Source organism: Balaenoptera physalus, assembly GCF_965194825.1.
Source record: "Balaenoptera physalus genome assembly, chromosome: 6".
Classification (NCBI taxonomy): domain Eukaryota; kingdom Metazoa; phylum Chordata; class Mammalia; order Artiodactyla; family Balaenopteridae; genus Balaenoptera; species Balaenoptera physalus.
The window spans coordinates 273,662-291,416 of NC_138885.1; the positions used below are offsets into that span (position 1 = coordinate 273,662).

Below are 17,755 nucleotides of genomic sequence, written 5' to 3' on the forward strand. Positions count from 1 at the left end.
AGGTAAATGAGGCGGTGCATGTGCAGGTGGGTAAAGCAGTGGATTCACGTGAATGCTTCTTTTTCTCTCCAGCATGTGGTCAATATTTGCAATGAAGATTTACGCGTTCATATTTTACCCCCCCAAACCAAACACTTTCAGATCAAGTATGTGAAGAAGGTAAGTGTCCCTGGGGGGCGTGTTCTCCCAGGGTGTTCACTGGCGGGCGTGGCTTTCCGTGCCGCAGGTCTGCCCGGGGCGGCATGTAGCGTGTTGTCCCGGTGGTCCTGCTTCCGTGGTCCTTGGGGCTCATCCGGACAGGAACCCCCGTGTCTTCTAGGAGCACCACCTTGTCCCTGGCTTGTCCCTCACGGTCACCGTTACATTTACTCCAGATGAGTGGCGATACTACTATGACTGCATCCGCATTCACTGTCAGGTATGTCCCTTAATATCAGGGGTTTTTTGGGGCTTGGGGGTGGCATCAAACCTTACATCTTCAAGGGAAGAAGAGAGACGGAGTGACAAGTATGAAGTTTCTCAGCCTGATGCCTTGGGCAGCCGGTCTGAATGGCTTGAGGGTCCTGGTCCGGTGACGTGGGTCCCAGCTGGGGAAGCTCCAGGCTGCCAAGAACTGGGGCAGAGCCAGAGACACTGCTTGCTGCAGGTTCCCACCTGCCCTGGCCTAAAAATCTCATTTATCTTGTGGTGCTGGGAGTTGAGGAAGGCTTTTCAAATAACTTAAACACCCTCCTTTAAGAGCTAGGTGAGAAGATCAGCAACAACCCCGAGTTGTCACTGGGCACCAGCAGCAAATGTCCTCCGAGGCAGCCCTGGGGGTCTGCAGGGAGGATACTTGTGCTGGGTCCGACCCAGACGCTGGCCTTTTCCAGGTCACCTAATTCATCCCCGGCCTCCGGCCTCCAGCCCCACGTGCTGTCAGTCCTTCCCTTAAAACTGGCACCTCCACACCCCTCTGCTCTGGGTTCCATGCCCAGCCCTTACAAGTTGAGAAGCCTTAAGGTTAAGCAAATTTACCTTTAAAAAATTAAAGTGGAAGAGTGTGCTTTAGTAACGAATGAGTCTCAGTTTTTAAAAAGAGGGGGGAAAAAAACTAAAAATGAAAGCAGAATAGTGCTTTCAGGAGGAATATTCTGTACCAAGAACAAAAATCCCTAGGACAGGCATTGCATAGAGCACCAGGGAAGGTGTCCTGCTACTTCATAGCAATGCTGTTAGTACCTTGTATTTATGTGGTCCTTTAAACTTTTTAAGGCCAGTGTCTGCTTTAATTCTCAAAAATACCTTTAAAGAAAGGTGGACGTATCCCCACTTGAAAGCAAAGGAAGAAACGAGCTGTGGAGAGGTCAGAGGTCTTACTCAAGGTCACGCACGGTGCAGGTCTAGAAGCAGGCCTCTGTGCCTCTGGCTGGTCCAGCGTTTACTGTTCGGCGCTGTCTGGGTCAGCTGATTCTGTGCTGGTTTCTGTTTATCTCAGGCCGCTCACGGTTGTGTTTCCCTATAACTTTCTGAAGTCGAAACAGGTGACTGTTTTCACCTCTACGTGAAGGCATCATTAGCTTTCCTGGATAATATTGACTGTCATTTCAGTGAAATACACTAAAAATTTTCTATACTTTGTTTATAACTAAGAAAACTCATTATTTCAACTGTTATATTTAAGCACTCAGTTTTTTTTTTTTAAGGAAATGTTTTCCCTTTTTTTCTGGAAGTAATTTTTAATGATAGAAAACAAGATAAGAAATAAAGGATCTACAAATTCATCTTTGAAAATTATAGTCTTGGGACTTCCCTGGCGGTCCAGTTGTTCCAAAGCAGGGGGCGTGGGTTTGACCCCTGGTCGGGGAACTAAATTCCCACATGCTGTGAGGCGCAGCCAAAAACAAAGAAAAAGAAAAAAGAAAATTATAGTCTTAAGCATGGTAAACTTGACTTTTTTCCCATTAATTTTAGGGAGGTGAGACTTTGCTTGTCCCCATCCATGCCTATCCTGTCATGAATAGACTGGACTTTCCCTCATTTATAAATCTATCAAATGTTCTACTTGGTGAAAGGTAAGTTATCAAAATGAATTACCAAACTGTCATGGGATGTGAAAAGTTAAGAGAGACTCACAAAGATAAAAACTTAGATTTCTATTTTTCCTAATGGAAAGTTTTCCTTCTAGCTGAGTTAGACTGGACTTGTAGTTGCAAAGGCAAAGCAAACAACTAACAAACAAACCCAACCGAGTCAAAATATCGTTAAGCAAGAAAGGAATTTATTGGGTCATCAATCTGAAAGGTGCAAGATGGCACGCACCTTCATGCATGGCTGGGTCTAGGGGTTTAACAGGGGTTGCAGGGACCTGACCCTCCCCAGATATTGGTTTTGCTGCCCTGTGCAGGCTTCTTTCTCCACAGGCTTCCCTTCACAGGGCAGGGTAGCTGCCAGAAGGTCCAAATACTGTTGGCGGTAGTTGGAGGGCCTGCAGGGTTGGGAGTATTGGTGTCGGAGCCCCAGGGAGGCATCTCAGGCCTGTACATTAACCAGCATATGTTTTTGGACGGAATGGCTGCAGGGAAGGCCAAGACCCTGGACAGTCACTATGGAAGCCAAATCTCAAATCCTCCCTGGGAAAATAGTTGATGACTCTAGTTGTACTTCAAGATGTGTCTTGTTTTAGCAGTAAATATTTACTAAATACCTACTACCAGGCACAGTGCTGTCTGTCCCTAGGGACATAAAGAAGGTAGATATTGAGCTGTTAGACACCGAGATACAATGGCCATGCTGGTTGTTAAAATCCTGTTAAACGCTGAAATATTTCTGTACTGGTTGGGAAATATATACTGTCCTGAGCCCCCGATCCCTCCCTGCCAGCTGCCTGGCGCCTCTCCTGCCGCCCCTCCCCTCCAGTGATTCCATAACTAAGTTGTGAATACCTAGCCATCTGGCGGGGGGGGGGGAGACCTGCAGGACCTGGCTCCAGCTTTGTATCCACGCTAGTGGCGCACTGCCCGTGAAGTCCTGTTTGGGTGATATTTTGAATATCACCTATGGTAAAAAGATGAATAGACAAAAGTTCTCATTCTGAAGGTCTTCAAGTCTGATGGGGACAGAACCACGTCACTGATTAATTACACCGCGTGCTAAGCATTGTAATCAGGGCCCACACAGGGTCTTGTGCAGGCCCAGAAGAGCGAGCACAGAGCTGATTGGCAGATGGGGAAAGTCCTCACGCCTAAGCAGGGGACGTCCGGTTCTCCTATCCGGTTGTCCACCGTGGGGTGGGCTGTGAGGGTGGCAGTCCAGGCAGGGAAACAGCACGTACAAAAGCACGGTGGCGGCGAAGAGTGTGCACGACGTCTCGCAGGTGATGAAGCCACGCAGTAGCTGGTAGGTACTAGATGCCTCGTGGTCTAGGCCCAGACGGTGAGCAAAGACTGTGGGCTTCAGCCTGTGTTTGGGGGTGAAAGCAAGTTCAGGTGCCTGCGGGCAGCTCTGAGCAGGGCATACAAGTTGCTAGTGACTGGGTAGTAGAGGTAGAGAGGGGGCAACTGAAGCTTTCTGGTGGTGGCGGGGGACCAAGGTGTATGAGCTTCAGAGCCCTTGAATGAAACTCACCATCTAGATCTGAACAATCGCGTTGGTTCAGCTGACGTGAGATCCCATCCCCCGCCCAGCGGCTTCGCATGAGCTTCTGATGCACCATCTCTCTTTACTTATTTTTTTAAAAACAACTCTTTAAGAATTGTCAATAAGGGACTTCCTTGGTGGTCCAGTGGTTAAGACTCTGCACTTCAAATGCAGGGGATGTGGGTTCGATCCCTGCTCAGGGAACTAAGATCCCTGCATGGCGCAGCCAAAAACTAAAATTAAAATAAAATAAAATAAAATAAAAATTCTCAAAAAAAAGAATTGTCAATAAATTATACATACAAAAGAATATGTAATAATACATACAGTTTAAAGAATGATAGTATAATGAACATTGATTTTAAGACATTAAGACATAAAGCATTGCCAGTAATTTTACAACTACTATTCTGAATTTAGTGGGAATCCTTTCTTTCATTTATTTCAATAGTTTCAAGACGTACGTGGGCACCCCTAAATAACACATGGTTTGGCTCTGCCAGTGTTTGATCTTTATATAAATGGAATCATACTGTATGTCGATTCTTTTGTAACTTGCTTTTTTTCTGCAACATTGTGTTTCCGTGGCCCAGCTGTGTTAACACAGAGCCGTAGTTCACTGCTGTGGGGTCTGCTGCGTGGATTTACCGCAGTTTTAAAACTCTGCTCTGCTGCTAATGGACCCATGGCATTATTGCCACTGTTTTTTTTTGCTGTGACCGGCACTGCTGTTGTATATCCTTGTGCATGGCCTGGGGCACATATTCCAGAGTTTTCCAGGTTGTACACCTCGAAGTGGAATTGCAGGTCCACACAGCTTCAGTGTCACTATTTAATGCCAAATCGTTTTCCAAAATCGGTGAACCCATCACACACCCACCGGAGACGCATGAGAATTCCTGCTTCCCCTGCATCGTTGCCGACAGTGGGTATTATCAGACTGTTACACTTTGGATGACGTATATTCTCGGCCCCTTGCTCTTCTTTTCTCTACTTTTCCCAAAATGTTCTGCCAGAACGCTTTCCCAGCACTTCTTCCCTCCCCTCATCACCCCAGTCTTCACTGGGTCCTTCTCAGCACTAAGTGGGCTGAGAAGGGACCCCAAGGGGCTAAAAGAGGTGAATCCCTCCTGGCAGGACCCACTCACTCTATGCATTTTGAGGCCAAACATAGCTATTTCCTTTAAATGGGTGAATAAGCAATTTTTAACCAAAATTGAAGTGGCAGGAAACAACTAACTTCCTAGTTCATCTGTCTTCCTCCCTCCCTCCCTCCCTTCCTGTCTCTCTCTCTCCCTCTTTTTCTTTCTTTCCTTCCACAAATCACTCCTTGTTTGGACCATAAGCCAGGCTGTTGAGGTTGAGAGCATGGTCCATAGGCAGGAGGAAATGATGCAGAAATCAGCCTTGGTTCTTCTTCTTATTTTTTTTTTCAGTGGGGTATAATTGCTTTACAATGTTGTGTTAGTTTCTGCTTACAACAAAGTGATTCAGCCATACGTATACATATATCCCCTCCCTCTTGGACCTTCTTTTTTTTTTTTAACATCTTTATTGGAGTATAATTGCTTTACAATGGTGTGTTAGTTTCTGCTTTATAACGAAGTGAATCAGTTATACATATATATATGTTCCCATATCGCTTCCCTCTTGCGTCTCCCTCCCTCCCACCCTCCCTATCCAACCCCTCTAGGTGGTCACAAACCACCAAGCTGATCTCCCTGTGCTATGCGGCTGCTTCCCACTAGCTGTCTATTTTACGTTTGGTAGTGTATATATGTCTATGCCACTCTCTCACTTTGTCACATCTTACCCTTCTCCCTCCCCATATCCTCAAGTCCATTCTCTAGTAGGTCTGTGTCTTTATTGCCGTCTTACCCCTAGGTTCTTCATGACCTTTTTTTTTTTCTTTTTCTTAGATTCCATATATATGTGTTAGCATACTGTATTTGTTTTCCTCTTTCTGACTTACTTCACTCTGTATGACAGACTCTCGGTCCATCCACCTCACTACAGATAACTCAATTTCGTTTCTTTTTATGGCTGAGTAATATTCCATTGTATATATGTGCCACATCTTCTTTATCCATTCATCCGATGATGGACACTTAGGTTGCTTCCATGTCCTAGCTATTATAAATAGTGCTGCAGTGAACATTGTGGTACATGACTCTTTTTGAATTATGGTTTTCTCAGGGTATATGCCCAGTAGTGGGATTGCTGGATCGTATGGTAGTTCTATTTTTAGTTTTTTAGGGAACCTCCATAGTGTTCTCCACAGTGGCTGTATCACTTTACATTCCCACCAACAGTGCAAGAGGGTTCCCTTCTCTCCACACCCTCTCCAGCATTTACTGTTTGCAGATTTTCTGGACCTTCTTAACAGATGAATCTGCCCACTTCCCTGGAGGCTCCTCCCAAGCCGTTTTATACATCATGCCCTTCATTTGTAATCAGAATGAAAATTTCAGCTGAACAGTTTATGAAGCTGAGTTACTGTGTGTAACACTGTGATATTTTTAAAAATCTTTCGAAAGATAAGCGTGCTACTTTGTTTCTCCAAGCATTCTGGCAGCAGAGCCTTCCCAAGACTTGATGCACTTGACTTAATGGCTTTTCCCCAACTTTTAACTATGCAAACTGCCCAGCACTGCATTCCAGCCCGGCGTGGGGGGGAGGGGTGGTGGTGGTGGTGACTATTTGAAAGGGTTTTCACCTGAAATCTCCTCTATTAATCCTAGGCTGCCTTGGGGGTTGAAGGTATTATTTGGGTAGGTTCTTTATTCAACATTCATTGATTCATTCATTTAACAAACCTTTATTGAACGCCTACTATGTGCCAGGCACAATGGTAGGTACTAAGGATGTAGAGGTGATTAAACCCTCATCTTGTGATTAAATAGACAATTCTTTGTTTTTATTTTATTGAAGTATAGTTGATTTACAATGCTGTGTTAATTACTCTACTGTATAGCAAAGTGATTCATATATATACACACACACACACACACACACATTCTTTTTTTTTTTTTTTTCCGGCTGCACCACATGATATGTGGGATCGTAGTTCCCCAACCAGGGATCAAACCCGTGCCCCCTGCAGTGGAAGTGTGGAGTCTTAACCATTGGACCGCCAGGGAAGCTCCCTACACACACATTCTTTTTCATAGTCTTTTCCATTATGGTTTATCACAGGATATTGAATAGAATTCCCTGTGCTCTGCAGTAGGACCTTGTTGTTATCCATCCTCTATGTACTAGTTTGCACCTGCTGACCCCAAACTCCCACTCCTTCCCCCCACACCCCCCTCCTCAGCAACCACAAGTCTGTTCTCTACGTCTGCAAGTCTGTTTCTGTCTCGTAAGTTCATTTGTGTCATATTTTAGATTCCACGTATAAGTGATATCATATGGTATTTGTCTTTCTTTTTCTGACTTCACTTAGTATGAGGATCTCTAGGTCCATCCGTGTTGCTGCAAATGGCATTATTTCATTATTTTTTATGGCTGAGTAGTATTCCATTGTATATGTACTACATATTCTTTATCCATTCTTCTGTCGATGGACACTTATGTTGCTTCCATGTCTTGTCTATTGTAAATAGTGCTGCTATGAACATAGGGGTGCCTGTATCTTTTTGAATTATAGTTTTGTCTGGATATATGCCCAGGAGTGGGATTGCTGGATCATATGGCAGCTCTATTTTTAGTTTTTTGATGAACCTCCATACTGTTCTCCACAGTGGCTGCACCAATTTACATTCCCACCAACAGTGTAGGGGGTTTCCTGTTTCTCCACACCCTCTCCAGCATTTATTGTTTGTAGACTTTTTGATGATGGCCATTCTGACCAGTGTGAGGTGGTACCTCATTGTAGTTTTGATCTGCATTTCTCTAATAAGTAGTGATGATGAGCATCTTTTCACGGGCCTATTGTCCATCTGTATGTCTTCTTTTTTTTTTTTTTAATAAATTTATTTATTTATTTTTGGCTGCATTGGGTCTTCGTTGCTGCACGCGGGCTTTCTCTGGTTGCGGTGAGTGGGAGCTACTCTTCATTGCAGTGCACGGGCTTCTCATCACGGTGGCTTCTCTTGTTACGGAGCACGGGCTCTAGGTGCGCGGGCTTTGGTAGTTGTGGCACGTGGGCTCAGTAGTTGTGGCTCGCGGGCTTGGTTGCTCTGCAGCATGTGAGATCTTCCTGGACCAGGGCTTGAACCCATGTCCCCTGCATTGGCAGGCATATTCTTAACCACTTTGCCACCAGGGAAGCCCTGTATGTCTTCTTTGGAGAAATGTCTATTTGGGTCTTCTGCCCATTTTTCGATTGGGATGTTTGCTTTTTTGTTGTTGAGTTGTTTGAGCTGTTTGTTAAATGGACGATTCTAATTTCTAATTCAGTGTGTTCTGAGGAAGGACACGTAACCCAGCTCAGTGTGAAGTGAGTTGGGGGCAGGTGGGAGGGCGGAGCTCAGACAAGACTTCCTAGAGGAGAATGCGCCCGCCCTGAGCTTTTGAAGGACGACTAGAAATCAGCCAGCGGAAGGGAGCAGGAGGGAAGAAGGGTGCTTCAGGCCGTGTGGAGGCTTGGGCACAGGCAGAGATGTGGAGGGCACAGCACCCGTGGACTGGTCTGGAGCGTTCGTGAGCCTAGACCTGGGTTATCAGGGCTGTGGCAGGGAAAGGGCTGAGCGAGAAGGGCCTCAGGGGCTTTGCTGGCAAATGTGGATTTCACTGAGGCCACCACTGAACGAGGGAAGCAGAGAAATGCACGTTCGTGTGTACCTTGTAGAAATTGCACTCCGGGGACTTCCCTGGTGGTCCAGCGGCTAAGGCTCGGTGCTCCCAATGAGGGGCTCAGGTTTGATCCCTGGTCAGGGAACTAGATCCCGCATGCATGCTGCGGCTGAGTCCACGTGCCGCAACTGAGACCAGTGCAGCCAAATAAATAAATAAATATTTTTAAAAAAGAAACCGCTTCTCTTTGAAATTTGGGGCATATTATATTGCATTTGATTGTCAGACTTTTAAGAGTTTGACTTTTCAAAGCTTACATTCACGTCATATTTGTGTGGGCTTATGTGACTATAGTAAAACTGTTTTGTACCTTTCTTTAAAATTTGCTTATAAGAGGTAAAAATACTACAACGATCATCAGAAGTATAATCATTTCACTGGCGTCTTTGAGCTAATGAGTTGTATCTGAAAGCTATGTGAAAGCCAGGTGTTGAATAGTAGAGATTGTGAATTGAAAGTGTTTTTATTTATTTATTATACAGCGGGTTCTTATTAGTTATCTATTTTATACATGTTAGTGTATATACGTCCATCCCAATCTCCCAATTTATTCCACCACCACCCCCCGCCCACTTTCCCCCCTTGGTGTCCATACGTTTGTTGTCTACATCTGAAACAGTGTTTTTGATTAACTATAAATGTTGCTGACATATTGTTTATTTTAAAATTTGGATCTTTTTATACTCTTTACCTACCTCAGTTATCAGTGAGTTTCAGAAGGGGGCTTTGAAGTATAATCTTATGTTCTACTTGATACCGTAGCAATTTCTATATATAGTATAACAACTCTATTGAATAAACACATCATGTACTTAACACTGCTGTGGAGAGGGGCCTGGAACACCTCAAAAGCAGGCACTGATTGCAAGTATTTAAATGTAGTAGTGGGGCCTTATGTTCCTTAGAAGCAGAAACAAGGGTTCATTGCGCCTGACTTATTAAGGCATAACCCATAAAGGAGTGCAGGACAGGGATGGGGGTGCCCAGCCCCTCAGCCAAGGGCACTTCTCTGGAGAAGGGCAAGGGGAGAGTCCTCAGTGCCAGCCCTCCCAGAGCCGGGCGATGGGTCCGCCAGCTGGCCAAGGGGAGGGCACACAGCGTCACCACGAATCCGCAGCCGGCGGGCAGGCCCTCGCTTCACACACCCGTCTGTCCGCCCCCCGTCCGGCTTCATCGGGCGCTGGCATCGTCCTTCTCTGGAGTGATGGTGTGGATGTGTGCGAGGGTGAGCTGATGTGAGCTGCTGCCTGGCAGAGGTGACGGTCTCCCGGTGGACGGTGTCACGATGGAGAGTGTAGGGTGACTACGTGGCGGTCCATCTCTGGGCTGCCTTCCCTCCCTGGGACAGAGGGGCGTTTGAATGTGACCACGCACTGTTCAAGGGTTATTTATTGTTTTAGCTGGTACGACACTTGGGTAGTTGCTGCATTATTCATGTAGATTTTTCTTTTTTACATTACATGTCAACGTACACTATTCCGATACATATAGTACATGAAATAAGATTCTTTAGAACAGTTATGCACAAGACATGCAATACTGGATTTATACATTAGGTCCCAGGATGTGATTAATAGGAGGAAAAAAACGTTGGACTAGGCATTTTGACTAAAGGAACCAAAAGTTATATAACACAGAGTAGACACACATCTGGTTTGAAGGGCAGCTGCTAAGTATTATCCGTGAGAAAACACTCCTCCCACAAGGGCGGGCTGGCTGCAGCCACCGCTGGGTGCAGAAGAAGCGGCGATGCCTCGTCTGTGACCTCCAGTCTCACTGTGGTCCCAAGGCCCCAAGCGTGCCACTCACCTGGGAGCCCATCAGCCCTCGCCCTCGAGGCTGCATTGCAGTCCGGCTCCTGCTGTTTCTCTGCCTCAGGCCCGCAGCCCCCAGTCCCACGTGCACACGAATACCCCCGCTCTGCTCCGTCACTTCTTCAGGGGCTGCTTGTGAGGTCCGGCTGCAGGAGCAGGAGCGACGCACCTGCAGGCGCTGCCTCTCTGCGCTTGTCCCAGCTGCTAGGCAGCTTCTGCGCCCAACCTCACCCACTGTCCCCCCCACCCCGCCCACCCAGAGGACCAGCACGCCCTCCAGCTGCACCGCCAGCCTGTCACTGTGTCTTACGAGGAGGGCGCCTGGCTGCTGGCAGCTGTACCTCTGGCTCCTTCTCCCATCTCATCCCCTCAACCTCAGTCCTTCCTGTTGTATCTCCCTGTGGGGAGTAAAGCCCAGGATGGTCCTCTGAGGAGTTTTTAGGTTGTTGGGGAGAGTGGGGAGCGTCCCACCAATCCTCCTGTCTTGTCCGGTGCCGACAGTTTATCCCTCAGCCTGCCACCCACCCATCCGTTCTGAATTTGTGGCTCTGATTTCATTACACTGCTGACCTGCTCCATTTGGTCCACGTGGTTGGGGCCCACATGATTTATTTTTTGTAAACATTTCAGGCTTGTGGTTGCCAAAGGGGAGAGGTGGGTGTGGGGGGGGATGGACTGGGAGTTTGGGATTAGCAGATGCAAACTATTATGTATAGAGAATAGATACACAGCAAGGTCCTACTGCAGAGCACAGGGAACTACATCCAGTCTCCTGGGATAAACCATCATGGAAAAGAGTATGCAAAAGAATGTATACATATGTATAACTGAGTCACTTTGCTTACAGCAGAAATTAACACAACATTGGAAATCAACTAGACTCCAATAAAATAAATTTTAAAAATTCCAGTTAGTTGCCAACATTTAGAAATCAGAAGATTGCACATGAAAATTTAGATTTCCACTTTTTGTTAAAAAAAAAAAAAAGAGGAAGATCCAGCAGTACGAGGTACACATTCCTGCATGACCACAATCAGTTCCTCAGGGACAGACTGGAAACTGCCCCATCAGAGGGCAGTGCCTTTGCCAGGCCGCCGCAGTCCCCACCGCTCCCTGTTACCTCACACATAGCCCTCTCCTCTCACTGTTACCTGCCTGGCCTGCGAGGACCCTCAATAAAGAAACTAAAAAGGAGACAAGGCAGTGCAGTGTCTAGATTCCAATCCAGGCTCTGCTTCGTGATGGCTGTACGACCCTGAAAGTGACCCAAAAAATTAGGTTTTTTTTTTTCAAGTTTTTCTCACAGAATGTTGAATCCCAGACTTTTGACTCCTGGAGAAAGCCATCAAAAGGCTGAAAAACTGAAATTTGGGAAAGCAATACTGACCTTATTAGAGCCTAGCTTGAAAATTGTAACACTCTGCTTTTCTCCCTTCGATTTTGTGCAAAAATTTTTTTAATTTTATTTATTTATTTATTTATTATTTTTGGCTGCGTTGGGTCTTCTCACTCAAAATTCTTACAGACTGCAATTTCAGAACCGAAAGTATTTGAAAATACGCTGCTTTGCTTTAAAAGTTCATTTCTTATTCCACTGCCAAGTGAGTTTTTGTCCTTATAATTTCTGGTGGGTGAGCAGCAGGGACTTGGAGCTGCAGCTGGGCGCCCGGCCGGCAGGACAGGTCATTCATCTCCAGCCGAGTGTGTTTTAATACCTTCAGTGTGGGCTTGCTTCTCCCTTGTCTCCTAAAAGAGGAAAAGGCCGTCAGTAGTTCTTAGTGTATCCTCTTATCTTCTCCCAATAAGTGCTATATTTTTCTCAACTAAAAAGGAAATCGATCTGCAGGAGGCTTTTCAAGCCTTTTCAAGGCCTTTTTGGTGATGGTTGCATAACAGCGTGAATGCACCTAATTCCACTAAAGTGTACCTTAGAAATGGGTAAAATGGTAAATTTTATGTTATGTACATTTTACCACATTTTTTAAAAAGGTGTTTAACCAGTATGAATAGGGTACGTACTGTCTCTGCGGACGACATGTCATCTGGTCACCTCTAACTTTTCCACAATTCAGTTCCCTTCCACCCCCCAGAGAAATACCGTAACTTCCTTTACCAAGTATGCAAAGGGGACCTCATTTAATTCCCATTGTTCCCTAGTGTTTTCAGCAGAACTCCACCTTTTCCTAAACTACTGGGGTGTGGGTAAGGGTGAGGTTTTACCAGTAGGCAGAACTAAGTAGGGTTGGGGAAGGAATTGAAGTAAGGGCAAGAAAGGAGCTTGAAGGCCAGGCCAGCAAGAGAAAAAACATCAAACCTCCCTGACACTTTGATTCTTTATCGGTCTTTACCTCTAACACTGGTCTAAGCCTAGTCTAAAAAGAGTGTGGCGTTTAATTCTATAAGGGCAAAAGAATAATTAGACGCCTGTTCCCTGAACGTTTCTTTATGTGAATTTGTGCTTGTCTTTATTTGACTATATCATTACGGATCATGGGTCCACTGTGCTTCTGGATTCAGGCCCCAATCCCAGTGAAGTGAATTGTGTCTTTGAAAACAAGATAAGCAGCCTATGAAAGTTCACAAGAACATAAATCATCTGAGATAAAAGAGCATACTTTGAAATTTGAAACATAATTTACTCTCCACTCCTTGTATCTTTTCAAATTGTGGCCCATTCGTTTGGGGGTTTGGGGGTCTGGCTTATCCGGCAACTAATCATTATGTCTGATTTCTTTCTGTTTTTGTTGGTCACATTCTGAATACAGCAGTGTACATCTCAACCTTAAAGGAAAATAACTGGCCAGGCCCCAGATTTCCCCCTTTCTCTCTACATGCATGCCAGGACTTGAGGGGAGGTGGGTAACATCTGAGAAAAGGTCTTGGGACTTTATAAGCCTTTGTTGCTGATGGGCTAATTAAAGGACACGTCTTTCAAAAACCTCAAGAAATAAAGCACAGAGGGATCAGGGTTTTTTGTTTGTTTTTTGTTTTGAATTTTATTTTATTTATTTTTTTATACAGCAGGTTCTTATTAGTTATCCATTTTTTACATATTAGTGTATATATGCCAATCCCAATCTCCCAATTCATCACACCACCACCCCTCCCCCCCGCCACTTTCCCCCCTTGGTGTCCATATGTTTGTTCTGTAAATCTGTGTCTCAATTTCTGCCCTGCAAACCGGTTCATCTGTACCATTTTTCTAGGTTCCACATATATGCGTTAATATACGATATTTGTTTTTCTCTTTCTGACTTACTTCACTCTGTATGACAGTCTCTAGATCCATCCACTTCTCTACAAATGACTCAATTTCGTTCCTTTTTATGGCTGAGTAATACTCCATTGTATATATGTACCACATCTTCTTTATCCATTCTTCTGTCGATGGGCATTTAGGTTGCTTCCATGACCTGGCTATTGTAAATAGTGCTGCAGTGAACATTGGGGTGCATGTGTCTTTTTGAATTATGGTTTTCTCTGGGTATACGCCCAGTAGTGGGATTGCTGGGTCATATGGTAATTCTATTTTTAGTTTTTTAAGGAACCTCCATACTGTTCTCCATAGTGGCTGTATCAATTTACATTTCCACCAACAGTCCAAGAGGGTTCCCTTTTCTCCACACCCTCTCTAGCACTTATTATTTGTAGATTTTCTGATGATGCCCATTCTAACTGGTGTGAGGTGATACCTCATTGTAGTTTTGATTTACATTTCTCTAATAATTAGTTATGTTGAGCAGCTTTTCATGTGCTTCTTGGCCATCTGGATGTCTTCTTTGGAGAAATGTCTATTTAGGTCTTCTGCCCATTTTTGGATTGGGTTGTTTGTTTTTTTAATATTGAGCTGCAACCGCTGTTTATATATTTTGGAGGTTAATCCTTTGTCCTCTGATTCGTTTGCAAATATTTTCTCCCATTCTGAGGGTTGTCTTTTCGTCTTGTTTGTAATTTCCTTTGCTTTGCAAAAGCTTTTGTTTCATTAGGTCCTATTTTTGTTTTTATTTCCATTACTCTAGGAGGTGGATCAAAAAAGATCTTGCTGTGATTTATGTCAAAGAGTGTTCTTCCTATGTTTTCCTCTAAGAGTTTTATAGTGTCCAGTCTTACATTTAGGTCTCTAATCCATTTTGAGTTTATTTTTGTGTATGGTGTTAGGGAGTGTTCTAATTTCATTCTTTTACATGTAGCTGTCCAGTTTTCCCAGCACCACTTATTGAAGAGACTGTCTTTTCTCCGTTGTATATCCTTGCTTCCTTTGTCATAGATTAGTTGACCATAGGTGCGTGGGTTTATCTCTGGGCTTTCTATCCTGTTCCATTGATATATATTTCTGTTTTTGTGCCAGTACCATATTGTCTTGATTACTGTAGCTTTGTAGTATAGTCTGAAGTCAGGGAGTCTGATTCCTCCAGCTCCGTTTTTTTCCCTCAAGACCACTTTGGCTACTCAGGGTCTGTTGTGTCTCCACACAAATTTAAAAATTTTTTTGTTCTAGTTCTGTAAAAAATGCCATTGGTAATTTGATAGGGATTGCATTGAATCTGTAGATTGCTTTGGGTAGTATACTCATTTTCACAATATTGATTCTTCCAATCCAAGAACATGATATATCTCTCCATCTGTTGGTATCATCTTTAATTTCTTTCATCAGTATCTTATAGTTTTCTGCATACAGGTCTTTTGTCCCCCCTGGTAGGTTTATTCCTAGGTATTTTATTCTTTTTGTTGCAATGGTAAATGGGAGTGTTTCCTTAATTTCTCTTTCAGATTTTTCATCATTAGTGTATAGGAATGCAAGAGATTTCTGTGCATTAATTTTGTATCCTGCAACTTTACCAAATTCATTGATTAGCTCTAGTACTTTTCTGGTAGCATCTTTAGGATTCTCTATGTATAGTATCGTGTCATATGCAAACACTGACAGTTTTACTTCTTCTTTTCCAATTTGTATTCCTTTTATTTCTTTTTCTTCTGATTGCCGCAGTTAGGACTTCCAAAACTATGTTGAATAATAGTGGTGAGAGTGGACATCCTTGTCTTATTCCTGATCTTAGAGGAAATGCTTTCAGTTTTTCACCATTGAGAATGATGTTTGTTGTGGGTTTGTCATATATGGCCTTTATTATGTTGAGGTAGGTTCCCTCTATGACCACTTTCTGGAGAGTTTTTATCATAAATGGGTGTTGAATTTTGTCAAAAGTTTTTTCTACATCTATTGAGATGATCATATGCTTTTTCCTCTTCAGTTTGTTAATATGGTGTATCACATTGATTGACTTGTGTATATTGAAGAATCCTTGCATCACTGAGATAAATCCCACTTGAACATGGTGTATGATCCTTTTAATGTGTTTTTGGATGCTGTTTGCTAGTACTTTGTTGAGGATTTTTGCATCTATATTCATCAGTGATATTGGTTTGTAATTTTTTTTTTTGTAGTATCTTTGTCTGGTTTTGGTATCAGGGTGATGGTGGCCTCATAGAATGAGTTTGGGAGTGTTCCTTCCTCTGCAATTTTTTGGAAGAGTTTGAGAAGGATGGATGTTATCTCTTCTCTAAATGTTTGATAGAATTCACCTGTGAAGAAGCCATCTGGTCCTGGACTTTTGTTTGTTGGAAGATTTTTAATCACAGTTTCAATTTCATTACTTGTGATTGGTCTGTACATATTTTCTATTTCTTCCTGGTTCAGTCTCAGAAAGTTATACCTTTCTAAGAATTTGTCCATTTCTTCCAGGTTGTCCATTTTATTGGCATAGAGTTGCTTGTAGTAGTCTCTTACGATGCTTTGTATTTCTGCGGTGTCTATTGTAACTTCTCCTTTTTCATTTCTAATTTCATTGATTTGAGTCCTCTCCCTCTTTTTCTTGATGAGTCTGGCTAATGGTTTATCAATTTTGTTTATCTTCTTAAAGAACCAGCTCTTAATTTTATTGATCTTTGCTATTGTCTTCTTTGTTTCTATTTCATTTATTTCTGCTCTGATCTTTATGATTTCTTTCATTCTACTAACTTTGGGTTTTGTTTGTTCTTCCTTGTCTAGTTCCTTTAGGTGTAAGGTTAGGTTGTTTATTTGAGATGTTTGTTGTTTCTTGAGGTAGGATTGTATTGCTATAAACTTCTCTCTTAGAACTGCTTTTACTGCATCCCATAGGTTTTGGATCGTCGTGTTTTCATTGTCATTTGTCTCTAGGTATTTTTTTATTTCCTCTTTGATTTCTTCAGTGATCTCTTGGTTATTTAGTAATGTATTGTTTAGCCTCCATGTGTTTGTGTTTTTTACGTTTTTTTCCATGTAATTGATTTCTAATCTCATAGCGTTGTGATCAGAAAAGATGCTTGATATGATTTCAGTTTTCTTAAATTTACTGAGGCTTGATCTGTGCCCCAAGATGTGATCTATCCTGGAGAACGTTCTGTGCGCACTTGAGAAGAAAGTGTAATCTGCTGTTTTTGGATGGAATGTCCTATAAATATCAATTAAATCTATCTGGTCTATTGTGTCATTTATAGTTTGTGTTTCCTTATTAATTTTCTGTTTGGATGATCTGTCCGTTGGTGCAAGTGAGGTATTAGAGTCCCCCACTATTACTGTGTTACTGTCGATTTCCTCTTTTATAGCTGTTAGCAGTTGTCTTATGTATTGAGGTGCTCCTATGTTGGGTGCATATATATTTACAACTGTTATATCTTCTTCTTGGATCGATCCCTTGATCATTATGTAGTGTCCTTCCTTGTCTCTGGCAACATTCTTCATTTTGAAGTCTATTTTATCTAATACGAGTATTGCTCCTCCAGCTTTCTTTTGATTTCCATTTGCATGGAATATCTTTTTCCATCCCCTCACTTTCAGTCTGTATGTGTCCCTAGGTCTGAAGTGGGTCCCTTGTAGACAGCATATATATAGGTCTTTTTTTGTATCCATTTAGTGAGCCTGTGTCTTTTGGTTGGAGCATTTAATCCATTCACGTTTAAGGTAATTATTGATATGTATGCTCCTATTACCATTTTCTTGATGGTTTTGGGTTTGTTTTTGTAGGTTCTTTTCTTCTCTTGTGTTTCCCACTTAGAGAAGTTCCTTTAGCGTTTGTTGTAGAGGTGGTTTGGTGGTGCTGAATTCTCTTAGCTTTTGCTTGTCCGTAAAGCTTTTGATTTCTCCATAGAATCTGAATGAGATCTTTGCCAGGTAGAGTAATCTTGATTGTAGGTTCTTCCCTTTCATCACTTTAAATATGTCATGCCACTCACGTCTGGCTTGTAGAGTTTCTGCTTAGAAATCAGCTATTAACCTTATGGGAGTTCCCTTGTATGTTATTTGTCGTTTTTCCCTTGCTGCTTTCAATAATTTTTCTTTGTCTTTCATTTTTGCCAGTTTGATTACTATGTGTCTCAGTGTGTTTCTCCTTGGGTTTATCCTGTATGGGACTCTCTGTGCTTCCTGAACTTGGGTGGCTGTTTCCTTTCCCATGTTAGGGAAGTTTTTGACTATAATCTCTTCAAATATTTTCTGAGGTCCTTTCTCT

The 17,755-nt window shown here is 43.1% G+C and overlaps 1 protein-coding gene across 5 annotated transcripts in view; it reads left to right on the top strand.

Moving 5' to 3' along the window:
* CFAP221 (cilia and flagella associated protein 221) overlaps window positions 1–17,755 on the top strand; it is an 84,569-nt gene that overhangs the window by 17,600 nt on the left and 49,214 nt on the right. For all 5 annotated transcript variants that reach the window (XM_082465982.1, XM_082465981.1, XM_082465983.1 and 2 more), the window contains 3 exons: window positions 73–159; window positions 320–418; window positions 1,954–2,054. In XM_082465982.1, coding sequence (XP_082322108.1) covers window positions 73–159; window positions 320–418; window positions 1,954–2,054 — 287 coding nt within the window. The remainder of the gene's footprint in view (window positions 1–72; window positions 160–319; window positions 419–1,953; window positions 2,055–17,755) is intronic.